Below are 27,291 nucleotides of genomic sequence, written 5' to 3'. Positions count from 1 at the left end.
TTAAAAAACTTTTGTACTGCAATAATAGATGCAGGTTACTGTACTGTAACATCAGTGTTGCATTATTTGACTCTTCTTTGTCTGAAAGTAACTACTTTTCCCCCTCCCTTGGCTGTCTAATTGAAACCCTGCACCACTTGTTAGTTCAGGCTTTAGAATCTCACCACCACCTTCTCAAGGGCAATTAGGGATGGGCAATAAATGCCAGCCTCGCCAGCGACGCCCACATCCCATGAATGAATTTTTAAAAAAAAGAATCTAGTGGGATGCTTTTTACTGGTTAGGTTTTTCAAAACAGATTTCAACACCTCTACTTGGTATAAAGAGTTCTCTTCTCATCGTCAGTGTTTTAACGTGGTGTAAATTCTTAACAAAAGTGCAAACGTGCCTGCTTTATGCTCTTTTTCACTCTTCATGAAAGATTTGGGTAAGGTGAAGGAGGCAGATGCGTAAATTTGTGCTACTTTGAAATTATCAGCGAGAAAAGCTCTTTTTTTAAAAAAAGGAGCTAATTTCATACCCAATGTAGTGGAGATATGAAGACGAGTGACATTGGTCGTGTTATTTTTGATTCTTAACCTCACCCACTCCCACCCAGGCTGGGGTGCTGTGGCCAATTAGAACACTCAACTGCTGCCCAGCTAAGATCGCAATGGATTACAATCTGTCCTTTTTAAAAAAAAAAGTGTTAAACATTTTGGGATATAAAGTCCCCTTCTCAGGCAAAGAGCCCACAAATGTACCTGAACATCTGTGGTAGTAGGTGGTACAATCTGAATTTTTGAATGTGAACATTACCATGGCAGAAACTGTATTTTTAAATTCTTACATTTGGATCGCATTATATCAGCTCTGTATTAGCACTCGCACACAAATGAAGAGTTATAAAAATACAGCCCCGTATCTACAGCTGTGTGCACATTTCTCTCTGACTTTGAGGTCAGTGGAGTCGAAAGCCTTGGGAGTCCTTTTAGAAAGAGCTGGTAGCTGTGATAGGGGGGTGACTGTAGGTATTTTTAGATGGATGAGCTAAGATTGGCTGCATGACCTTCCTAGGTAATATTTATCTTGTGAAGGTTTAGCAAATGCATTGAAAGACAGATATTCTTTTTGGCAGAATTTTATTTTCAGAACAATTTCAAATATGCCCCTTTTTTCTTGCTGAAGGGAAGACAGCCACAGTTAAATTTAACTTTCAACCATGAGGTTTTGTTGCATTATGCTTTTAAGACGTCTTTTTTTAGAAAGCTGACAGATGCAGTTTTCCTCCCTCTGTCATTAAGGGCGTTAAATTCCTTCTTTGTTTTTGCTCTTGACTGTATTAGTTTTCTCTTGTGTGTGCTGATGACTCTATGCTATTGCACTGCTGTAATCCAGAGCCCCAAACTCTCCGAATTTGCGCTGTGCCTACTGAATTATTTTTTTTTAAAAAAAAGTTTTTTTTTAACCACTGACTGTTAAACTCAACATTTGTAATCTACAACTCCAGGGAACTGTTGGTTTGTGTGGTCAGAATTTGGTTTAGCCCTTATTAAAAATGAAGTATCCTGCCTTGCCGGTTTCAGTTGAAAGTTACGAATTCAGGATCAACCAGCCTCTGATCCTACGTATATCTGGCTTGATTTAGAAGCTGAACTGTTGAGAATTAGATTACAACAGTAAATCCTAAAATAACTTTTGGGAAAAAAAATAGATGCATAGGTGGAGAGATTGTTGAAAATCAAACACAAAATGTACATGGAAACAATAGAAGGTCCTGGAAACCCACAGCAGGTCAGTCACATCTGTGAAGAGAACAGACAAGCTTAATCATAGAATCATACAGCACAGAAGGAGGCCATTCGGCCCATCATGCCTGTGCGGGCTCTCTGAAAGAGCTACACAGTTAGTCCCACCTTCCAGCTCTTTCCCTTTAGCCCTGCAGATTTTTTTCTTTTTAAAATTCCAATTTCATTTTGAAAGTTACAATTGAATCTGCTTCCACCAGCCTTGCGGGCAATGCATTCCAGATCATCTCAACTCGCTGAGTTTAAAAAAAAAGTCCTCATCTCCCCACTGGCGCTTTTGCCAATTCTCTTAGATCTGTGTCCTCTGGTTACCGACCCTCCTGCCGATGGATACAGTTTCTCCCTATCTACTCTATCAAAACCCCACATAATTTGAAACCTAATGTTTCAGGTGTGGACCCTCCATCGGATTTCCAGCATCTGCTTTTCGTTTACAAAAAAATACAGTTGTATTTTTTATGGATTTCAATACAGGCATATAAAATAGCAAGGGAATTAGCTTGTCACTTTTTACAGACTGAATAAATTACCTCCATTTAACATCCCCAATCTCATTTCTTCAATACAAATTGCATTTTTGCTGTTCAAAACGTTACAATCAGGGAATACGCTGCACTCGGAAATGTAAAAGTTTTCAGGAGCAGGAAAAGGTCAATGGGGAAGAGCAGGGAAGTGGGACTAATTAGATGGCTTTTTGAAAGAACTGGCACAGGCACGATGGGCTGAATGGCCTCCTGTGCTGTATGGTTCTATTTGGTTCAACAAACAGGAGCGTGCACTTGTTTTTTTTTGTCTTTGTGGCTGCACGGGCGAGTGTGTACTCTGCATCTTCGGAGTTGGGAGGTTGAAGGGGCTCATGTGAAGTTTAAATTATCGTTCTGATTAATTTGCACATATCTCATGTTGCTGATACTAATGGAACTCGGTGTTCTGATATAGGATTTGTTCAACCGCCTGCCAACAGCAATGAGGGCAGACACCTTGCAAACCTCCACAGGCCTGAGAAATTTCAACAGGACAAACCAGCCAGTAAGAAATAAAAGCACAAATAGGATTGAAGTGCTTTGGCTTTGTGTGTTGGTTTGCCGAGGCTTTAGGGGCTGTAGTTTGAACACTTCTAATCTTCATAACCTTAATTATGACACAGTTAGATCTGTGACTCGAATTACCTTGGCAGATTCTTTCTTTCCAGTGTTGGATTTAAGGACTGAAAATGTGGAAAAAGATTTGAGTGGTAATAATGTAGTGCCTCAATCAATATCTCGGCTGAGAACTCATTCAGCACAGACCAGCAATTGTACTTGGCAGAATCACAGTGTATGATGCATTTATTCACTGAGCCATTAGGGCACCCTGGGGTAAAATACACTTTTTAATCATTACAACCTTAGCCCACTATCAATTTAATGACATCTGGTGTACTACGCACAGACCTGATGGGTCGAATAGCCTTCTTTGCTGTAAATTTGTACGGTTTTAAAACTGACCATTAACTGCTTCCCTATTCGAGTACTGTTGTGAAAATGATCTCCCTCCTCCTTGTCAGCCCCTTAATGTCTCTCCAATTGTTGGTGCCTAGGTAGTGAAATCTTGCAATCTACTGTACTGAAGCTTCTCATTTCAAAAGCCCAGATTCTTTCCAACTAACATTACGTGCTATGTGTTTCTGTTTACTGTAAGTACATAGAGAATTGTTTTTGCTGTCTGCACTTTTTACTGTTCACATGCTTCGAGTAGTCAGTGTAAGTAATATACCCTCAACAACTCTTCAAATGGTCCAGAAATATACTAAATGTAAAGCAGCAGGTTTGTAAATTGTACTGCAAAGTGGGAGCAACAGGATATGTGATGATACAGTGTCCCAAAAGCTGTGGCAACCCTCCTCCAGGATAGTTTTGTTTTGTTCCTATGTCGGAGGTAGAAAATATCTTGCAGAATGGACGATTTGTAAATTGGGGGCAAAATGAATTCTACTTCAAATTAAGTAACAAAGTGAAGGCCTTTGTTCGAAATCCTTCACACAACCTGAAGGTGTAACTGTATTTCTGCAGTATGGCACACTTTAAATCTATTTTCCCTTAAGTATACAAAGTTAGCTTGTTATAAATAAACTGTAGCAAATCCATTATACCCTTAACAGGAGACACTGTGCATTTGTTAGAATCATAATCCTGGAGATGGGATAAACACTCAAATTATGACATGATAATATAAGGATTGGTTAGGACCACTGGTTTATGGTGACTGAATAAGTTAAGTATTGTTTTTATTATGAGATTCTGGGATTTTCATTCATATTTGGAGATTGTATTTCATGATTCCAGTTGTTCTTTGATAACTGAAAATGAATGGCCTTGATGATGGCGAGTTATTCCAATTTATTGAGCATGTAATAGTTACAAAAATGAAATTGAAAACTAGATTTTTTTTTTTGATTGGCATTATTGAGTTAATGTTGGTTGTGGAAATAATGCCAACTGAACATTTTGGACTTGATGGTCACCTGACCCTGAAGTAGACCATCGAACCTTTAAGATCAGCCATTGTGGTTATTCTTTGTATTCCTTTGGAAGAGTTGATTTCACAGGTAGACGTATGATGCTCATTTGGACTTACTGAAAACGGTGCTTTTACATTGTAAAACTGTAGCTAGTGGCAAACATACGAATTGAAGATACAGCTTGCAAAAATAGAGTAGCTCATCACATCCTCGGGATGTCTCAAAGCACTTTACGCCCAATGGATTAGTATGCACAAAAGGTTGAGAAGAGCACTGGGCACATCGGTGATCACCATCTTTCTCAAATGCTAGTAATACTAATTCTTGATGGGGGGTGGGTGGTGGGTGGTGGAGAGGGAGAGACGGAAAGCGAAGGGTAGAAAAAAACATAGCCAATTTTTAGAAGGTCTCAGAAATTCCACCCAGACTTTAAAGCAATCAAGCAAGCTCTTATAATGTGCTTAAACTATTCCCCCCCCCCCCCACCCCTTGACTGTGTCCCAATATCTCATAATAAAAACAGTACTTAACTTATTCAGTCACCATAAACCAGTGGTCCTAACCATTGCTCATATTATCATGTCATAATTTGAGTGTTTATCCCAATATCCTTAAGTACAGGATCGGACCGTTTGTACTGTCTCTATCCATTGGGTTGTGGATTCTCTTGCTGTCTGCTTCATTTAAAGAAAGAAAGAAAGACTTGCATTTATATAGGGCCTTTCTCAACCTCAGGCCGTCCCAAAGCGCTTTACAGCCAATTAAGTACTTTTTTTGAAGTGCTATCACTACTGTAATTTAGGAAAATGCGGCAGCCAATTTGCGCTCGGCAAGGCCCCACAAACAGCAAAGTTGAGGGATTAAAGTTGGCCAAGACACTGGGGGGATCTTAAATAAAAACAGAAAATGCTGTAAATACTCAGCAAGTCGGGCAGCATCTGTGGAGGAAGAAACAGAGTTAATGTCTCAGGTCTGAACTGGAAGAAGTTAAAGGTTTAACAGTTTTTAAGTAAGTACAGAGCCGGGCACAGGAGGGGAGGGAAGAACCAAAGGGAAGGTCTCTGATAGGGTGGAGGGCAGGAGTGATCAAATGACAAAAGGGAGGGTGGTAATGGGACAAGTGAGGAAAGGTCCTGAGGAGCTGTAAATAGCAACAGCAGAACCATTACCAGTACCTGTAGTCCAAAAAAAATGGGAGTAGTGGTTATGATCTGAAGTTATTGAAATCAATATTGAGTCCTGAAGGTTGTAAAATGCCTAATCGAAAGATGAGGTGCTGTTCCTCGAGCTTCCGTTGGGCTTCATTGGAACAGTGTAGGAGACCAACGACCGAGAAGTCAGAGTGGGAATGGGACGCAGAATTAAAATGGCAAGCGACCGGAAGGTCAGGGTCGCGCTTGTGGACTGAGTGGAGATGTTCAGCAAAGCGATCACCCAGTCTGCATTTGGACTCCCCGATTTAGAGCTGACCGTATCGTTAGCAGCGAATACATCATACTAAGTTGAAAAAAGTACAAGTAAATCGCTGGAGTGTTTGGGGCCCTAGACGGTGGGAAGGGAGGAGGTGAAAGGGCAGGCGTTGCATCTCTTGCGCTTGCACGGGAAGGTGTTGTGGGGAGATCTTCCCTGTTCTTATTCGAAATAGTGCCATGGGATCTTTTACGTCCACCTGAGAGGGCAGACGGAGCCTCGGTTTAAAGTCTCATCCAAAAGACGGCACCTCTGACAGTGCAGCACTTCTTTGGTTATGCGCTGGAGTGTCAGGCAAGATTTTGTGCTCAAGTCCCTGGAGTGGGACTTGAGCCCACAACCTTCTAACTTCAAGGCGAGAGTGCTACCACTGAGCCATGGCTGACACCTACAAAATATAAACTGCACGATTTGCTTTTTTCAACGACAGTGGAGACCTGCTTTTTTTTTTTTGTGTGGGTCCTGTGAGCTAAATGGGTTAGTTCTGCTTCTGCCCAGCATCTGATGTGTAACGGTGCGGGAAGGAATTATAATCAGTCGTGCCAGGGGACCACTGCAGTGCTGCTCTCCTGAACCTGGCACAGTATTATAAAAGCAACATTAAAGGAGCATCCATCCATGCTACGGATTAACACCTCAATAAATATTAAACCATTAGTATTTACTAGTCTCTTTGAAATGAAGGAAGATTCAATTGCTCAATTCAGTAAAGGGTAAAACACTGTGTGTGCCCGAATTTACCATATCCCCCACCCTAATGTGGCTGAAGCTCATTCCTTAGTGAGTGCAATGTCGTTATTTTCCAGCCTTTCCTATCACTCTCCACATCCCAGGAATGGGACCCTGAGGAGAAACTCTGGCAGCAGAGGACTTGGGCCCAGTCTTTAAACCCCTCTGGGTGAGGTGGGTGGGGTTGTTTCTGTTCAGTGTATGTTGCTGATCTCACATCATCAGACAGAACCAAGCTCCAATTTGCTGTCTTTGAATCCAAGCTCATCTGCGACCTTTGGCCTAGAGAGAAGAGATTGATCTGAATGGAATTACCCTGTCTGACCAGTGATTGACAGCTGTAGGGTAGGAGTGTCAGTATTTCCCAGACACTGTGAGACCCGTATTACCTCTTAGACTGTGTTCTTTCCATGTTAAATACACGGCCTTCACTCAGGATCTCTGTTAAATGGCAGTGTATGGGTCCCAGTGCTATACTCAGGGATTTGGGTGTCCTTGTACACGAATCACTAAGTTGACAGCAAGCAGTTCAGAAGACAAATGGTCTGTTAGCCTTTATTGCGAGGGGGTTGGAGTATAAGAATAAGGAGGTCTTGTTGCAATTATATAGGGCTCTGGTGAGACCACGCCTGGAGGACTGTGTACAGTTTTGGTCTCCTTACCTAAGGAAGGATATACTTGCCTTAGAGGGGGTGCAACGAAGGTTCACTAGATTGATTCCTGGGATGAGAGGGTTGTCCTATGAGGAGAGACTGAATGGAATGGACCTATACTCTCTGGAGTTTAGAAGAATGAGAGATGATTTCATTGAAAAGTATAAAATTCTGAGGGCTTGACAGGGTAAATGCTGAGAGGCTGTTTCCCCTGGCTGGAGAGTCTAGAACTAGGGGTCATAGTCTCAAGATAAGGGGTCGCCCTTTTTAGGACCGAGTTGAGGAAAAATTTCTTCACTCAGAGGGTGGTGAATCTTTGGAATTCTCTACCCCAGAGGGCTGTGGATGCTCAGTCGTTGAGTATATTCAAGGCTGAGATCGATAGATTTTTGGACACTAAGGGAATCAAGGGATATGGGGATCGGGCGGGAAACTGGAGTTCAGGTAGATGATCAGCCATGATCTTGTTGAATGACGGAGCAGGCTCGAGGGGCCGTATGGCCTTCTCCTACTCCTATTTCTTATGTTTTTATGTTCCATGCGAGAGCCATGTTGGTACATAACCTGTGCTGCGGCATGGGAAAGGAGTAATGCTTTGAGTCTACAGTTGCAGTTGTAATAAAATGTAGCCATAGTAGAGGGATGTAGCTGAACTGTGACTGTGCTTTCAAATTGCTGCAGTGGTGTTTCTTTTTAAAATGAATTCTCATTTATGCAGAAATTATTCTTCAAACTGCCTTTCTGCAATTTAAAATTTTTATTGCAATCTGGAAAGAAAAATAAAAGCTTTGCTCTGATCACCAGAAGACACGAGAGAAAATAAACTAGTATTCTTATCAAAAAAAAAATATTACCCACACAGAATTCTGTACACGTTCAGCTGTGATATGGCTGACTGCACCTTACCCTGTCTATCTAGGAAGTGCATCTTTAAGGCAATTTGTTCTGAAATGCATGCTACTCTAATTAGTGGTTTGAAATTATCGACAGTGTTTTGAAAATAACATAGTTTTAAAAATATTTATTGTATGATGCATTGCTAGGGACCACAGATATTGGGTGGAGGTGGGGGAAGGGAGAGGGCTGTATAATATAAACCACTAAGTGAACTCCCAAAATGTTGGTGGTTCACCATTCAAGATTTATTTTTCTGTATCCCATTACCGTGTTATCTCATTGACATGCAGTGTAGTATTGTGATTAAAATTGCAGTGCTGAAGCAGGTAGCAGTGCAGATTAACGCACAATGGGTGCCCGTTGAAACAGTTTGCTGCTGTATTCTGCATGAAATTTCTGTTTCTGTTGGTGAGGTGCAAAGGACCGGAGAAATGGGATGAGGTGTAAGTTAATATTGAAGATCTGGATGGAGTCCAAAGTAGGAAAAGCCAACCCATACTGGTAGAGAGAATGAGAGGTGAGATTGGCAGTGGTGAAAATGGGGAGCGAAGAGAAGCAAGAAAGAGCTAGCAGTATAGAGTGGAAGAAATAATCGAGAAGTTGTTGTGGGGTGAGGCAAAGGGAAACTGGGGGCATAGGATTTTTTTTGCTGTTTTTAAAAAGCTTTTGAAAGAAGAAGCAAGGCACAATAAGACCAGGTGACTGGCACATGGAGAGGACATGATGGTGCAGTTCCGATGAGCAGCATGGCACCGCACAATGCAGGCATGTGGATGCAATTTCCCCTTCTCCGCTGAACTGCCAGTCTTGGCCCTGCTGCTGCTGCGGGGACAGAGAGCCAGATGCAGAGTCTTGACCAGGCTGGTATTGCACACTTTTTATTGGCTGTGCAAGAAGGGTTTTTATAAAGTGGTCTGGAAGCTTGGTGACTTGGCTGCAGGAAGTGTGTGGCTGGCAACGGAAAATCATCATGCTTATATAATAATCTGTCCTCTTTTTAAAAAAAAATGTCTGATATGTACTATTGTAATGCTGAGCTCACATTAGGGCAGTTAATGTAGATTAGGCATTGAAGTTATCACTCCACACCCTATAAATGTTACACTGGAGGGGAAAAATACTGTTCTTGGAAAATTGTCCCCAGCCCCAGTACAAGTGACGGTAACTTCTTTAGCTTTTGTTGTTTCTTGACTACTGAAACTGACCGATATTGTACATTGGTTCTTCTCCCTCTAAATCTGATATGAAAATGTGATTACAAGAATATCTGCAGAAAATGCAAAGTTACAAATATAAATAGATCTAATGTGCTGTTGCAGGAAGCTAGAGTTACTAAATGAATGAGCATTTTAGTTGCAAAGTAAACGTCAACTTTTTGTGCTGCTCATGGGTTACCTGGAAAGAATATTTTGGTTCCTTTCAAACCGTTTAAAACATCGTTTAATTTTTTTTTTGGTTCAATTTTTAAAGAAAATGATTAGAAGGACATTCCTATTTACTTAGCAAATGTACGAGCCACATCTGTTGGGTTGGTTCACAAAGTTTTAAATTGTTGCTTCCCGCTCATATTTCATCACAGAAATGCTACTGCGTTGTTACCGTGTCACCTGCTGTTAAACTTGAGAAGAGATGGTGATTTAGGCTTGATAATCTTTGAGTGTGACAGCACAAGTTTTTTGGTTTAAGGTCACTGGCACCTCGATACTGTACTGCTGGCCAGTTCTAGATACAACACAAATTGAAATGTATGCAAACCAAAGTATCCGCCAGGGTGAGAAAGAGGTGACCTATTGCCGATGGGAGACTTTGAGAAGGTGCTTGGTGTCAAAAGTGGGATTACGGCCCCGATATTTACGGCGAGGCAGGCAGGGAGGAAGCTGGGGGGAGGGGGGAGAGTAGTTGAAGAGATCGTGGATAGGGGGGAGATCAGGGGTGGAGGGTTGGTGTTGGGGAAATTGGGGGGGGTGGGGGAGCATCGGATCGCGGAGGGAGTCGGTGGATCGCAAGGAGGGAGGCCGATCGCGGCAGGTTTGCTTGGGCAGCCGGGGGGAAGCACTCCTCCTGGCCCACAAGCAGTGCCGGAAAGGCACTTACCTGCTGTATCTGGCCGTTCTCACCTCTCTTTCCCCCCCCCCCCCCCCCCCCCCCCCAGCTACCGGGTGCCCTAGGAAACCCGCCCTCAGCTTTTAAATCTAAAAGTCTGTTAAAGTTTGAGGCATGCAGCTTCATTAGCCTACTTAAATAACTGACCCACCTCTTGAGAGCAGGTTAGTCACCCGCTCCCCAACCCACCTCCGTTAAAACTGGAAGTGGGCGCATTCGAGGCGGGTTGGGATCGGATTTCAGATTGTTGAAATTTTAACCTACCCCCACCCCTCTCACGCCCGTCGTGAGGGGTTAAAACTCCCTCCTATGTTTCTGTCATCAGGATCCTCTGACCAACTGGGATACTGTAACTGATCACAAGACAAATACAGAAGCTGTTCATTCTAGCCCACCGTAGCTCATCCATCAAGGGAAAAAAAACAAGAATCCCCCCCTCCCGCCCCTCACTCTTGCTGTCAAAAATCACAGCACCCAATAGTCTCCTAAATGACTTCAATGGTTTTGCCTCCACGATCCTGCTTGGAAAGTCCATTGCAAGGTTTGACCAGTCTTTGCTTCAAGGACCCACTGACTTCAATCCTAGATTTGCCTTTCACCACTGTCTGAGCCGTTGCCAATTATCAAGGTTCACCAATTTTTTAATGAATGACGCCCAGGTCCTATGAAACTGAAATCCAAGCTTTTAAAAAAAAATTGTTCCCTTTTTGTTTTAAATGCTTTCATTTATATAATGCATTTCATGTCATAATGTTTGTGCTTTATACAGTGAATTACTTTGGAAGTATATTGAATTCTTTTGTGGCATTTTGCTTTGACACAGCATTTTGCTACATGACAGTTTCCCAGTCAGTGAACGGCGATTCTGCAATGGATTTCCCTTTGTGTCAGTTGGTAGCACTCTGAGTTAGTTTGTGGGTTCAAGCCCCATTTAAGGACTTGAGCACAACTGAGGCTGACACTTTGGCATCTTTCAGATGAAGCATTAAACTGAGTCTCTGCCTGTTTGTTCAGGTGGATGTGAAAGATCAAGAAGAACAGCGAGTTCTGATGCCCTGGTCATCATTCCAACACCACCAAAAACAAATTACCCAGTCATTCATCTGATTGCTGTTCATTGGATCTTGCTGTATGCAAATTGGCTGCTGTATTTGCCTACATAATTGTGACTGCACATCAGAAATAAAAGTAATTTATTGAATGTAAAATGCTTTGGGACATGCCAATGACGTGGTAAAGTGCTATACGAATGCAAGTTTCTTCTTTCTCACTCCTATCAAAATAAGAAAAAGAATATTAAATAACCACTTTTTTTTTCAAATGGGATTTGTTGGCTCTTCTGTTAGCTTGGTGACGGACAAGGGGAATAAAGCAGCCAGAGTTCTTGCAAATCACATGTACGATGCCATACTGTGCTGGAATAGAATAACAGAATTTACAGCACAAAAACAGGCCATTCGGCCCAACGGGTCTGTGCTGATATTTATGCTGCACACAAGCCTCCTCCCACCCCTCTTCATCTAACCCTTTCACCATATCCTTCTATTCCTTTCTCCCTCATGTACTTATCCAACTTCCCCTTAAATGCATCTATTTTATTCGCCTCAACTACTCCATTTGGTTCCACATTCTAAACACTCTCTTATATTTATGGCCCCTGCTTTTGGACTCCCCCCACTCAAATAGCCCATTACCCGTTTATGGGGAAAGAAAAATCAACCTGGATTCCCATTCCTCACTAATTCTTTGTGACCTCTGCTGAAAGGTGTATATTGTGGATAACTGGCTAGGACAGGATCAGGCTTGGATCTATTGCCCCCGCTTCTGCTCCCCCCCCCCCCCCCCCCCACAATCGAAGAGGGTCCCACGCTCACCAAGTCTGCTCATGGATTAAGAATGGCCATAGCAGGCACGTCACTAGGGAGAGGGGTGTACTAGTTAGTTTGTTGAATTTGTAGAAACTGTTTACACAAAGGGAAGTGGCAATCTGGAACTCTCTTTCCCCCAAAACTCTGAGGCTAGGTTAATTGAAAATTTCAAAATTGAGATTGCTAGTTTTTTTTTGTTAGGTAAGGGTTACGGAACTAAGGTGGGCAGATGGAGTTAAGATACTGAGATCTAATTAAATGGCGGATTAGGCTCGAGGGGCTGAATGGCCTACTCCTTTTCCTATGTTCTTGATAGCAGGCAACTATATGTTCATAGTTATGGATATTGCTTGGCTTTTTTTTAATGCTGCTGCAAGTATCAGAATCCTGGAACAGCAGTAATTTCTTTCCCACTCCCCAGCTCCCAAACTTAGCCGGCAATACTGTTTGGAGCCCTACGAAAATATTTCAACGAAGCTGACGCTGAAAAATGAACTGGGGTCCGATCCAGGTCACTTGAGCGGCAGAAGCCCCTCCTCACCACACCTCTCAGCAGAATGGCGAAGGAAGACAATCTAGTCCATATGTCAGAGAAAATGGTACTGAATGTCCTATTCCATTCCCTCCAAAAAAGAAAAGAGAACTTCTGTAATGAAGGATGCGTGTAGGTGATACAAAGAAAAAGCAGTTTAAGAAAATATGTTCTGCATTTGGCCATTGTCCACCCATCCCCTTCTGGGTCCATGTCCATGTATCTGTTACTGTCTCTCACTGAAATACATGCATTTATAATCCTGTCTCTCAAACGTCTCAAAAGTACTTCATGTGCAACAAATTATTTTGAAGCGCAGTGAATGTTACATAGGCAAATGTGATGGTAATCTTGTGCACAGCAAGATCCCACAAATGGCAATGAGGCAAATGACCAGTTAATCTGTGTTTGATGGTTGAGGGAGAAATGTTGACCAGGAGCCAGATGTAGAACTACATCCTTGGCTTACACCCCTTGCTGATTATACAACGAGATTACACTTGTATGGATTTAACAGTACATGAGTTACTGGGGCATGAATATCCTCACTGTGTGAAGTTCACTCCAGTTGTGGAATAAGTTGTTTTCCCCCAAAAGACTTCTTAAATAGGAAATTGTCAAAAGTGATGAGGTTGTAAAATCACATACACTGCACCACCCTAACTTTCTTTTTTGGTTTTATTTTAACAACAGATTGGGGCCTATTTTAGCAGCATCTTGGCAGAGAAACTTAAACTCAACACTTTTCAAGACACAGGGAAGAAGAAACCTCAGGTGAATGCCAAAGATAATTACTGGCTGGTGACTGCCCGCTCCCAGAGTGCAATTCACAACTGGTTCACGGATCTTGCAGGAAACAAACCTCTGACAGTTTTAGCCAAAAAGGTAGGATTCCAAAACACTGCTTGACTTCTGCACTTACCATGTACATGTGAGTAAGACTTATGTTTTATCTAAGTTGAAGCTGGCAAAATATATTCAGTAACTGAAGTTCATTGACTCATGGCATCTGCATTGGAACTATTGGAGATTTGGATATTTTCCGTTCCGAAGTAAAGGATATCCTGCCCAACTATGGATGTGATACAGAAAGCATACCAGAAATAGTGGGGAACCAAGGGGCTAATGAGAGTTAGGAACTTGAAGTAATTAATATCAGTAGAGAAAAAGTACTGGACAAACTAATGGGACAAAAAGCCGATAGATCCCCTGGACCTGATGGCCTACATCCTAGGGTTTTAAAAGAGGTGGCTGCAGAGACAGTGGATGCATTGGTTGTGATCTTCCAAAATTCCTTAGATTCTAGAATGTCCCAGCAGATTGGGAGGCAGCAAATGTTACCCTGCTATTCAAGAAGGGAGGGAGAGAGAAAACAGGGAACTACAGGCCAGTTAGCCTGACATCAGTTGTAAGGAAAATGCTGGAATCCATTATTAAGGAAGTGGTAACAGGGCATTTAGAAAATCATAATATGATTAGGCAGAGTCAACATAGTTTTCTGAAAGGGAGATCGTGTTTGACAAATTTATTAGAGTTCTTTGAGGATGTAACTAACAGGGTAGATAAAGGGGAACCAGTGGATGTAGTATATTTGAATTTTCAAAAGGCAGTTGATAAGATGCCACGGAAATGGTTGTTACTTAAGATAAGGGTTTATGGGGTTGGGGGTAATATATTAGCATGGATGGAGGATTGGTTAACGGACAAAAAGCATAGAGTAGGGATAAAAGGGTCATTTTCAGGTTGACAGGCTCTAACTAGTGGGGCGCCGCAAGGATCGGTGCTTGGGCCTCAGCCATTTACAATCTATATTAATGAATTAGATGAAGGGACCGAGTGTAATGTATCCAAGTTTGCTGATGATACAAAGCTAGGTGGGAAAGTAAGCTGTGAGGAGAACACAAAGAGTCTGTAAAGGGGTACAGACAGGTTAAGTGAGTGAGCAAGAAGGTGGCAGATGGAGTATAATGTGGGGAAATGTGAGGTTATTCACTTTGGTAGGAAGAATAGAAAAACAGAACTTTTTTAAATGACGAGAAACTTCAATGTTGGTGTTCAGAGAGATTTGGATGTCCTTGCACAAGAAACACAAAAAGTTAGTATGCAGGTACAGCAAGCAATTAGGAAGGCAAATGGCATGTTGGCCTTTATTGCAAGTGGGTTGGTGTACAAAAGTAAGGAAGTCTTACTATTGTACAGGGCTTTGGTGAGACCTCACCTGGAGTACTGTGTACAATTTTGGTCTCCTTATCTAAGGAAGGATATACTTGCCTTAGAGGTGGTGCAATGGAGGTTCACTGGATTGATTCCTGGGATGAGAGGGTTATTCTATGAGGAGAGATTGAGTAGAATGGACCTATACTCTCTGGAGTTTAGAAGAATGAGAGGTGTTCTCATTGAAACATATAAGATTCCGAGGGGGCTTGACAGGATGGATGCTGAGGTTGTTTCCCCTGGCTGAAGAGCCTAGAAATTTGGATAAGGGGTCGGCCATTTAGGATTGAGATGAGGAGGCATTGTTCACTCAGGGTTATGAATCTTTGGAATTCTCTACCCCAGAGGGCTGTGGATGCTCAGTCGTTGAGTATATTCAAGGCTGAAATAGATAGATCTTTGAACTCAAGGGGACTCGAGGGATATGGAAAGTGGAGTTGAGATCAGCCATGACCTTATTGAATGGTGGAGCAGGATCGAGGGGCCATATGGCCTACTCCTGCTCCTGCTCCTATTTCTTATGTTCTTATGAGTCAAAGATTAGGAAATTGTGTTTGTTTTAAGGGAATTTTTCTCTCTTTATGTTGCCTTCCCCGTCTCCTTTCCCCTCCTTTTCTTTCATTCATTTCCCCCCCCCCCCCCCCCCCCCCGCCCGCCAACTTCCTGAAGGTGGTGAAGCTTGGAGTACAGTCCTATGGGTGCAACATCCCTGTGGTAGCCAGCCCAAAAGGCCACTCCAAGGTTTGTGAACATAGACAACGAATGCCAGCAGGTGGTTTGATTTTAGAGGGGTATTTACCCTGAATCGTATCCTGCTCTCGCCTGACATACACTAGACTCATAGCAGGGGTTGCTAGGTAGCAATCGAGAGAGGGAGGGGGGGGAAACCTTGGCTGATTTTCTGCCTTTCTGAACCAGCCTTTCTGTGCAGCATTTTTCAGACATGAACACACCTGACCAACTGAATTCCGTTTAACATTTATCTTCCTCTTCTGCATAGGTCCCCATCCTCAGCAAGAAGGAAGAAGCCTTTGCTTACTTGGCTAAGTATTCCGTGCCGTTGTTGAGGGGAGCATGGCTGATAAAGATGACCTGTGCTTATTATGCTGCTATTTCTGAAGCCAAGATTAAGAAGCGACAGGCCACTGATCCCAACCTTGGTAATAATGCAAAACCTTCTGTCTGTTCTGTCATTTGTAAACAATTTTACAACACCAAGTTATAGTCCAACAATTTTATTTGAAATTCACACGCTTTCGGAGGTGAATGTTTTTTTCCACAACATTCACCTGAGGAAGGAGGAAGCCTCCGAAAGCTTGTGAATTTCAAATAAAATTGTTGGACTATAACTTGGTATTGTAAAATTGTTTACAGTTGTCAACCCCAGTCCATCACCGGCATCTCCACATCATGTTCTGTCATTGATTAGTAGCTCAAGACTTGCACGTAAAGGCGGATATTATGGTTCAGGCTTTCCTCAAAACATGTGCTTGCGACATTTGGTGGTTTCCATAAGCAGTCTGAGTCTCTTATGAACTGAAACCTGCATCTTTATTCATCGCTTGTGTATAGTAATAACGTGCCCAAATTTAATAACTGATCCCTAATCTCAATAAATTGCTCATGGAGACTATGTGGGTTGTCCTTTTGTATTTGCCTATCATCTTTAAAGGCAGAAAATAACATTGCCAGACCAATGCGTAGAGGTCATTGGTCAAATGGGCAACTGGCTGATGTAGTGAAGTAGTCACTGGCCTTTCACCTCTGGAACCTGAGTTCAAATCCAGCCCAGACTTGATGGGATGAAAGCCTTCTCTGTCTGTTGGCTGTCTGGCTCTATATGAAATGAGAAGTCTCAATTCTGATTCTAGTGGGTATAGGCCCATAGCACAAAAATGTCTCTAATTGGCAATGTCATTCCTAAGACTGGGAAATGGAAGGGGAAAAAAAATACCATACACTAGAGGAATAAAAACACAAAATGCTGGTAACATTCCGCAGGTCAGTCAGCATCTGTGGGCAAGTTAACGTTTCAGAACAAAAAGCAGATGCTGGAACTCTGTCACATTATTACAGACGATGTGTATTTTTGCTTCTGTACATCAAGATACTAGTGTCGGAAATTTCCTGGGACCTTCCTTTACCCATGTAAACAGAGTTTCCTTGCAAGTTATGAAAGTGGAGCAGGAGAAGTTCCAAGGAAATTCCCAAATTAAGATAAACCATATAAAGTTTTCAAAAACTAGATAAAAGTTTAAAAAGTACTGGTAGTTCTGGTAAATTTCTGGAGGTAAGTTTTGTGGGAACAGTTGTTCACACAGCCCATATTGACACATAGTGGTGAAGCAAATCAGAAAGTGAAGACCTGACATGGTCTATTGCTATAAGGGATCTTTTCCTTTAAAGATCAAATACTTTTTCTTAATAACCGGGCAAGTGAAATTTTAACCACTTTTTTTTAATGTTTAAGTCGACAAGGCTTCAGAGCAGCTTAATTGTTTGTTTTTGACACTTCAGAGTACGTGGGAAATGCAGTTGGTCTGTGTGGCTGAAGTGGAATCAGCATATTAAATACCCATATCCCTTTAAAGGCCCTATAATTTGATTTACTTGGGATCAAAGGCTTACTGGGACTTTGACTCAGATATACTGTGACAGCTATTAGTGTCTCAGGGAAATGCTTGGACTCCTATTCTTTTATAATGATTGGGAGGGGGAGAAATGGCAATCCGGTTCTTTTTATTTTGTCGAATTAGTTACAAAGAATTACATAGGAATTACAGCACAGGAACAGGCCATTCGGCCCAACTGGTCTGTGCAGGTATTTCTGCTCCACACGAGTCTTATATTTATGATCCCTAGTTTTGAACTCCCCCACAAGTGGAAACATCTCTATGTTTATCCTATCAAATCCCTTCATCGTTTTCAACACCTCTATTAGGTTGCCCCTCAACCTTCTCTTTTCTAGAGAAAAGAGCCCCAGCTTGTTCAGCCTTTCCTGATCGTTATAAACTCTAAGTTCTTGATATCATCCTTGCAAATCTTTTTTGCACCTTCTCCAGTGCCTTTATATCCCTTCTGTAATATGGAGACCAGAACTGTGCACAGCACTCTTAAGTGTAGTCTAACCAAGATTCTATATAAGTTTAATATAATTTCTCAGCTTTTCAATTCTGTTCCTCTAGAAATGAACCCCGGTGCTTTGTTTGCATTTTTCATGGCCTTGTTAACCTGCGTTGCCACTTTTAATGATTTGTGAATCTGTAGCTCTCGATTGCTTTGCACCTCTGCTCCATTTAGACTCTATCAAGACATGGAAGGATTGCATTCCTGATTTTACTGTGAACTTTCACTGATACTAAACTCCTTTTTAATGTGTGCTTTTTTGCTTTTTTTTTTCTCCTATTCTTGCATGGGTTACTAGATAGAATACTACGTGATCCCAGCGAGGATAGCTCAGCTATTGAGAAAAGCTGTTGGACCAGTCCTGCCCCAAGAGAAATGCAACAAATGTTGGTTGACGAGAAACTCAAATTGATGGCAGGTGTAGGGATGGGCACATTTGTGACTTTCTGACCTCCCTAGCTAAACCGAAGAAGCGTAGGAACAAAAAGAGTCAAAATAGAGTTTAAAAAGTCAGTATATCTGACGTGGCTTTTCAGATCCAGTTCTACAGAGAGCATGTGGTCATTGTTACATTAATATTTCTGACCCTGAGAAGTACTGAGATATTGATAAGAGCAGGGGAGTGGGACTAATTGGCTAGCTCTTTCAAAGAACCGGCACAGGCACGATGGGCCAAATGGCCTCCTGTCTTGTATGATTCTGTGAAATGAGTTGGCTGAAAAATAATGCATTACAACTCATTGAGGTTCTATTTGAAAGTTGTTTGCTTTAATAAGACTTTTTTTAAAAAAAAAAAGACTTTTAAGAAACATATCTTAAGATAATGAAAATGTATTTTGTAAAATGTTTGCTTTTCAGTGTGTTCTCTTATTTCTAAGTTGTAGGGGTGGGACAAATTCCTGACCTCTACTATTCCCATTCTTCACTCAGTCCATAGAGTGGTGCTGCAGCCAACCAGTGTTCCCCTTCTGTTCATTTCTCTATTGCCCAGTTGCCAAGATGAGTTGATTCAGCTGGATATAGTTCCTGACTTACCTAAATTCAAATGCTGATTGACGTTGAGATTCATTAGTTCCTAGTGTGATACATCAGTACCACTGGCTCCAGAACTAGCTGCGCCTCTAGCCAAACTGTTCCAGTACAGCTACAACACTGGCATCTACCCGACAATGTGGAAAATTGCCCAGGTATGTCCTGTCCACAAAAAGCAGGACAAATCCAATCCGGCCAGTTACCGCCCCATCAGTCTACTCTCAATCATCAGCAAAGTGATGGAAGGTGTCGTCGACTGTGCTATCAAGCGGCACTTACTCACCAATAACCTGCTCACCGATGCTCAGTTTGGGTTCCGCCAGGACCACTCGGCTCCAGACCTCATTACAGCCTTGGTCCAAACATGGACAAAAGAGCTGAATTCCAGAGGTGAGGTGAGAGTGAATGCCCTTGACATCAAGGCAGCATTTGACCGAGTGTGGCACCAAGGAGACCATGTAAAATTGAAGTCAATGGGAATCAGGGGGAAAACTCTCCAGTGGCTGGAGTCATACCTAGCACAAAGGAAGATGGTAGTAGTTGTTGGAGGCCAATCATCTCAGCCCCAGGGCATTGCTGCAGGAGTTCCTCAAGGCAGTGTCCTAGGCCCAACCATCTTCAGCTGCTTCATCAATGACCTTCCCTCCATCATAAGGTCAGAAGTTGGGATGTTCACTGATGATTGCACAGTGTTCAGTTCCATTCGCATCCCCTCAAATAATGAAGCAGTCCGAGCCCGCATGCAGCAAGACCTGGACAACATCCAGGCTTGGGCTCATAAGTGGCAAGTAACATTTGCGCCAGACAAGTGCCAGGCAATGACCATCTCCAACAAGAGAGAGTCTAACCACCTCCCCTTGACATTCAATGGCATTACCATCACCGAATCCCCCACCATCAACATCCTGGGGGTCACCATTGACCAGAAACTTAACTGGACCAGCCATATAAATACTATGGCTACGGGAGCTGGTCAGAGGCTGGGTATTCTGTGGCGAGTGACTCACCTCCTGACTCCCCAAAGCCGTTCCACCATCTACAAGACACAAATCAGGAGTGTGATGGAATACTCTCCACTTGCTTGGATGAGTGCAGCTCCAACAACACTCAAGAAGCTCGACACCATCCAAGATAAAGCAGCCCGCTTGATTGGCACCCCATCCACCACCCTAAACATTCACTCCCTTCACCACCGGCACACCGTGGCTGCAGTGTGTACCATCCACAGGATGCACTGCAGCAACTCGCCAAGGCTTCTTCGGCAGCACCTCCCAAACCCGCGACCTCTACCACCTAGAAGGACAAGAGCAGCAGGCACATGGGAACAACACCACCTGCACGTTCCCCTCCAAGTCACACACCATCCCGACTTGGAAATATATCGCCGTTCCTTCATCGTCGCTGGGTCAAAATCCTGGAACTCCCTTCCTAACAGCACAGTTGGAGAACCGTCACCACACGGACTGCAGCGGTTCAAGGCGGCGGCTCACCACCACCTTCTCAAGGGCAATTCGGGATGGGCAATAAATGCCGGCCTCGCCAGCGACGCCCACATCCCATGAACGAATAAAAAAAAATAATGAATGCAGATTCAGTCAGGTTGTTGTACAGCCTGTTGTACATGGTGTCAGCCGTGGCTCAATGCGTAGCACTCTTGCTGCTGAGTTTGAAGGTTGTGGGTTCAAGTCCCACTCCAGAAACTTGAGCACAAAGTCTAGGCTGACACTCCCAGTGCAGTACTGAGGGAGTGCTGCACTGTTGGATGTGCTGTCTTTTGGATGAGACGTTAAACTGAGGCCCAGTCTGCTCATTCAGGTGGATGTAAAAGATCTCATGGCATTATTTCGAAGAGCAGTGGCATTCTCCCTTGTATCCTGGTCAATATTTAGCCCTCAAACAACATCGCTTTTTTAAAAAAAACGATTACCTGGTCATTATCACAATGCTGTTTGTGGGACTTTACTGTGTGCAATTTGTTGCCGCGTTTCCTACGTTACAACGGTGACTACACTTCAAAAAGTACTTAATTGGCTGTAAAGTGCTTTGGGACATCCTCAGGTCACGAAAGGCAAAGTCTTTGCAGCTTTTATAATTTAATGTATTGAGCGTCTCATTCCTAACACAGCCTTTGGCAACGTTTCCCCAGTTTTGAGTGCCTCACGGGTTGGTTCTCCTTAGAACAGAGAAGGTTAACGGGAGATTTGATAGAGGTGTTCAAAATCATGAATGATTTTGACAGAGTAAATAAGGAGACACTGTTCTAGTGGCAGAAGGTTCGGTAACCAGAGGACGCAGATTTAAGGTGATCGGCAAAAGAGCCAGAGGCGACATGAGGAAACATTTTTTTATGCAACGAGTTGTAATGATCTGGAATGCGCTGCCTGATAGGGTTTTGGAAGCAGATTCAATAGTAACTTTCAAAAGGGATTTGGATAAATACTTGAAGGAAAAAAAATTAGAGCTGTGGAGAAAGAGCAGGGGAATGGGGCTAATTGGATAGCTCTTTCAAAGAGCCGGCAGGCACGATGGGCTAAATGGCCTCCTCCTGTGCTGTACCTATGATATGATACTATGATTTATAGGCATCCTTTGTGAAAACTCTTTAATATCTTTTATTCTTGTATCCAACCGCAGGAGCAGATGTGCTGGAGTGATACAAGTCAGGGGAGATCCCTTGGAGTGTAGTTCTTTCTTATTGGTGGTAACATTCTGTTTTTGTGGGGTTTTTTCAGTCTCCACTGTTTTCCCTCTTGATATGAAAAAAATGCTCCCTAATTAATTTGAGAATAGATGCACTTAGAAAACTTTTTTTCTCTGAGACTCTCTCTGTTACATGCCCCAGTGCTGAAGCCCCCTTTAAGTGACTGACGTGACATTCTGTTAGTCCCAAACATGACCTTTTTACAAGTACATCCTTGCTTTGCATTTTGATTTACGGTACAGGCACTCACCGTGTGTATACATCCGTTTTGTCAGACAGCTGCCACAGCAATGCTTAACTAACTCTGTGCTTGTGCAAAAAGTTCCTTTGCAAAACTGTGCTTTTGATATTGTAGATGAGTTTGCATTGTGCCTTTTGCTCACTTAATTTACTGAACACTTTTTCTTCATTCCATGAAAGTTATTCCATTTGTTGTTAAATCAGCATCACTGAATGATACGAATATGAGCTTTTATTTATTGCTGAAATAATGGTGTTGGCAGTGCAAACATGTGGTGTTTATGCAATCCATGATCCATTTTACTAAAACTGAATTAGAAACCCAAATGGGCAGCACCCTGGTAGTTTCACTTTCAAACTGTTTACTTTTATTTTTATGGAAAAACACCCTAAGAACTCCAGAATTGAGCGGTTATAACTATAAGGAAAGACTGGTCAGGCTGGGGCTCTTTTCTTTAGAAAAGAGAAGGATGAGAGGTGTCCTAATAGAGGTCTTTAAAATTATGAAATGGTTGAATAGGGTAGACGTAGAGAAGATGTCTCCACTTGTGGGGGTGCCAAAACTAGGGGCCATAAATATAAGATAGTCACTAATAAATCCAAGAATTCAGGAGAAATTTCTTTACTTTAGAGAGTTGTGAGAATGTGGAGCTTGCTACCACATGTAGTCGTTGAGGCAAATAGCACAGATGCCTTTAAAGAGAAGCTAGATAAGTACATGAGGGAGAAAGGATATGCATATAGGGGTGGGTGGAGGCTTGTGTAGAGCATAAACACCAGCACAGACCAATTGGGCCAAATGGCTTGTTTCTGTGCTGTAAATTCTATGTATATTTTATTATAAGTGGAACTGCTATTATCTATCGTAATGGAAAAGTTCCTGAAATTTTGGTCTTTACTCACGGTACAGTAATACGCTGGGCACGGAATGAAAACAAGTAGGACACAATTAACAAAAGTAACATTGGCTTAGGGTTTCCAAGAAACTTGAGTTTAAAAATTAGGACAAAAAAAAATCCAGGCAAAACTTTTTCACCTCAAATATAAGACTTGATAGAATAGAATCTTACAGCACAGAAGGGGGCCAGTCGGCCCATCGTGCCTGTGCCATCTCTTTGAAAGAGCTATCCAATTAGTCCCACTCACCTGCTATTTCCCTATAGCCCTGCAAATTTTTCCTTTTCAAGTATACATCCAACTTCCTTTTGAAAGTTACGATTGAATCTGCTCCCACCGCCCTTTCAGGCAGTGCATAAATCAGTTACCATTAAAGGAATTGAAGTAGCCAGTATAAATGGTTCAAGGTGGGTTTCTAGAGTGAGAATAGATTAAGGGATCTGAGCAGAAAGTTGACCGATACATGGGGTTGATCAAAAGCGACGGGCTTGTTGTGCTTAATGGTCTTTAACTGTTCCTAAAAATTCTTGTGTTCTTGATGATTCAGATGATTTGCTATATATGCTGAAAAGTTTACTGTCATTGACTATCATTTCCATGAATAATGTATTTAATCTTGGCAGTAAATGGCAAACTGTTCAGACACATATATATTAAATTTAAAAAAAAATTCTTTTAAGCAGGCACTGTTTCGAACCGGAACAGTGATGTGGATAATTTGACGTACTTTGTGATCAGTTGAGAGTCCCCCTTTTTGGTCACAAACATTTTGTAAAATCACATATTTTACCCTAGGGGGAAACTATATTTAGGTTTTTGTTCTGAGCTGGCCCTTACTGATTGGTTGACTTATTAATGCCACAGAGGGAGTTGGTAATCTCTGTGTAATTAAGTGCAGCCTGTGTGGAAAATGAAAACCACAATTGCAAAGTGCATCGGAGTTGCCACTATTCAAAATTTTATATCAATTTGGAAAGCTTACTGGCAATTTTAGTATGCAGCATCTATCCAAGATAACAAAGCTACCCAGTCATGTCATTTGAAGCTAAATAAGAATATGAGAAGAGTGATAGGAAAAAAGACCGTTTGGCCCATTGAAACTCATCTCTCCAATTCTCACTCAGCGTTTCCTTCAATTGCATTTTGAATATCCCTAATGTCTTCTCACTATAGTGCCATGCCTGATTAAATTATTCCAAATATTTATCATTTCAACAAAGACATCTTTATAGGATCATGGTAGGTACAACACAGGAGGGGCCCATTGTGCCTGTGCCGGCTCGTTGAAAGGGCTATCCAATTAGTCCCATTCCCCTGCTCTTTCCCCATAGCCTTGTAAATTTTTTCCCTTCAAGTATTTGCCTAATTCCCTTTTGAAAATTACTATTAAATCTGCTTCCTCCGCCCTTTCAGGCAGTGCATTTCAGATCATTACAACTTGCTGCGTTTAAAAAAAAAGTTCCCTTTTGTCGCCTCTGACTCTTTTGCCGATCACCGTACATCTGCGTCGTCTGGGTACAGACCCTTCTGCCACTGGAAACAGTTTCTCCTTATTTACTCTATCAAAAGAATGGTTGTTTTTCGGACTGGAGGAAGGTATACATTGGTGTTCTCCAGGGGTCTGTACTAGGACCACTGCTTTTTTTGATATATATTAATGACTTGGACTTGGGTGTTCAGGGCACAATTTCAAAATTTGCAGACGACACAAAACTTGGAAGTGTAGTAAACAGTGAGGAGGATAGTAATAGACTTCAGGAGGGCATAGACAGGCTGGAGGAATGGGTGGACACATGGCAGATTAAATTTAATTCAGAGAAGTGCGAAGTGATACATTTTGGCCGGAAGAATGAGGAGAGGCAATATAAACTAAATGGTACAATTCTAAAGTGGGTGCAGGAGTAGAGACCTGGGGGTATATGTGCACAACTCTTTGAAGCTAGCAGGACAGGTTGAGAAACAAGTTTAAAAGGTATACGGGATCCTGGGCTTTATAAATAGAGGCATAGAGTACAAAAGGAAGTTTTGTACTCTGGTACTAAAACACTGGTTCGGCTGCAACTGGAGAATTATGTCCAATTCTGGGCACCGCACTTTAGGAAGCATGTGACAGCCTTCGGGAAGGTGCAGAAAAGTTTTACTAGAATGTTCCAGGGATGAGGGACTTCAGTTATGTCGATAGACTGGAGAAGCTGGGGTTGTTCTCCTTAGAGTAGAGAAGGTTAAGAGGCGATTTGACAGAGGTGTTCAAAATCATGAAGGGTTTAGATAAAGTAAATAAAGAGAAACTGTTCCCATTGGTGGAATGCTCGAGAACCAGAGGACACAGATTTAAGGTGATTGGCAAAAGAACCAGAGGCGACATGAGGAAAACTTCTTTACACAGTGCTGCCTGAAAGGATGGTGGAAGCAGATTCAATTGTGGCTTTCAAAAAAGAATTGGATAAATACTTGAAGGGAAAAAATTTGCAGGGCTATGGGGGAACGGGACTAACTGGATTGCTTTTACAAAGAGCTGGCACGGGCTCGATGGGCCGAATGGCGGCCTCCTGTGCTGTAACCGTTCTATGATTCTAAAACCATTCATGATTTTGAACACCTCTATCAAATTTCCCCTTCACCTTTGACCTTGCTGGCTTGAAACAAACGCTGGAGAGAAAGGAAATCTCTAAAATTAATGGGTGGATTCAAGCCATCAATTGTCAGATTGTTTTACTAAAAGGTACACGTACGAAGAAATTATTAGGGGTCCTCGAGAAGGGTCGCCTCACAATGTAATGCTGTGAATAGTATAAGTTGTAAAGAGTTTGGAAGTTTTTGATTTTTGAAACTTTTTTTTGTATTGTATACATAGTTTTTTTTTGTTATTTAAAGAGAGAGAAGAGAATCTGTTAATTGTATGATTTACATCAGTTAGTGTTAATTGTATTCAGATGGTGGGTATCAATAGGGGACTCTCTTGTATCCTTTTTATAGGAGAGCTTAGCTAGGGTGCGGTGTGTGTGTGTGTGTGTGTGTGTGTGTGTAAGGGGAATCTATGTGAATAAAGGCTTGGAAGCAACTAAAGACCAGGCTCTAGTATTCTGTCCTTCACCAAATGGCTATCCAATTTTAACATGGAATTATCACACTCTTGAGTGACCTCAAGATGTTGTCATCTCCAAACCTAAAACAGGTAGAACTTTTATATTCCTTAACCTTGCTTCGATCCTCACTACTTAGTGAATCAAGATAACATTTTAACCAATCTACCCTGCATACAGTTGAAGTACATGCACTAACAGCGCATAATTAGAGGAATCTGCGACTAATGCATTCATCGCAGGATTAAAGCTCCTTGTGACCAGTATAATCTGTTCACGTTCATCATTATCTTCATCCTCTCCCTCAGAACCACTTTCTTCATGCGTCATTTCAAAAACCCTGCGTTTTCGCTCTAGGCAATTCGCCTCATAATGATACTTAGTCACATCTAAAGCATCTCCTGATTTTTCCTTGGGCATTCCTGGAATTAATTCGCCCATTATTACTGTTCCAGTTTTGTCTTCTGCTGATATAGCTGGATTTGCTGTACCTGCTTTCATCACCAACCTGGCTGTCTATAATCCTTCCATCATATTGACGCCTGCGTCCGGTCTCTTGAAAATTTTGAAACCGGACTGGTGCCTGCGTTTAGTGTCTGGAACATTTCGAAACCTGGTAACCATCGAATCTTCCATTCTTTGCGCTATAGCGGAAGACCCCAATTGTTCCATGAAGGCTGAAGGGAATGACTGTTTCCCCAGGAATTTCTTTAAGGCGGCAGCTATTTGATCCAACAGCGTCTCCTTTTCCGAAAACTGGATGCCAGTTAGGACCAGTTGCCTGTCCATGAGACACCTTAGCACAATCTAGTAATTTAAACGCTAGTAACGATCCAGGGATTCCCAATTTGAACTTTGTCAACCTTTTGTACAATTTGTTAAAGTCCAGGATATATTCCATTGAATGACCATCCGTTTTCCAAAATCTATGAAATGCTGACCAAGGCTCAAAGGCACTTAACTGGTCATCTTTCTTGTAGAGTTGATCCAGAAATTCTATTAGAAAGGTAAAACCTTCATTATTATCCAAAAGATCTGCCTCCATCTCAGAAAAGACCTTACTTCTGATTTTACTTTGTTCAGGAAGTGACAACGCTAAGGCCATGCCTTGTTTTCTCTTTGGTAGAGCAGTAACCCATGTCCACATATTAACCTCATTCTTCCACTGGTCATATGGTTCAAACTCTGAGAACATTGGAGGGAAATTGTACCTCGATGATTTAAACTTGCTTTCTGCCATTTTACACAGTGGCCACTAGGCTTTCAAGTTTTGTTTTGTACATCCATAAAAAAATTGTAGTTTCCAACCTCCACCTTTAGGTAAGCATTCTCTGCTACCATGTTAAAATTGGATAGCCATGTGGTGAAGGATAGAATACTAGAGCCTGCTCTTCATTTGCTTCCAAGCCTTTGTTCACATAGATTCCCCTTTTATTTATATACACACACACACACACAC

At 42.1% G+C, this 27,291-nt stretch overlaps 1 protein-coding gene across 6 annotated transcripts in view; it reads left to right on the top strand.

The window, feature by feature from the left end:
* Positions 1 to 27,291, top strand: part of LOC137331279 (mediator of RNA polymerase II transcription subunit 12-like protein) — a 482,895-nt gene that overhangs the window by 24,934 nt on the left and 430,670 nt on the right. For all 6 annotated transcript variants that reach the window (XM_067994976.1, XM_067994975.1, XM_067994977.1 and 3 more), the window contains exons 4-5: positions 13,233 to 13,424; positions 15,754 to 15,913. In XM_067994976.1, coding sequence (XP_067851077.1) covers positions 13,233 to 13,424; positions 15,754 to 15,913 — 352 coding nt within the window. The remainder of the gene's footprint in view (positions 1 to 13,232; positions 13,425 to 15,753; positions 15,914 to 27,291) is intronic.

The sequence above is a fragment of the Heptranchias perlo genome, chromosome 13 (genome assembly GCF_035084215.1).
Source record: "Heptranchias perlo isolate sHepPer1 chromosome 13, sHepPer1.hap1, whole genome shotgun sequence".
Taxonomy (NCBI): Eukaryota; Metazoa; Chordata; class Chondrichthyes; order Hexanchiformes; family Hexanchidae; genus Heptranchias; species Heptranchias perlo.
This window is presented reverse-complemented; position numbering and strand designations above follow the sequence as displayed.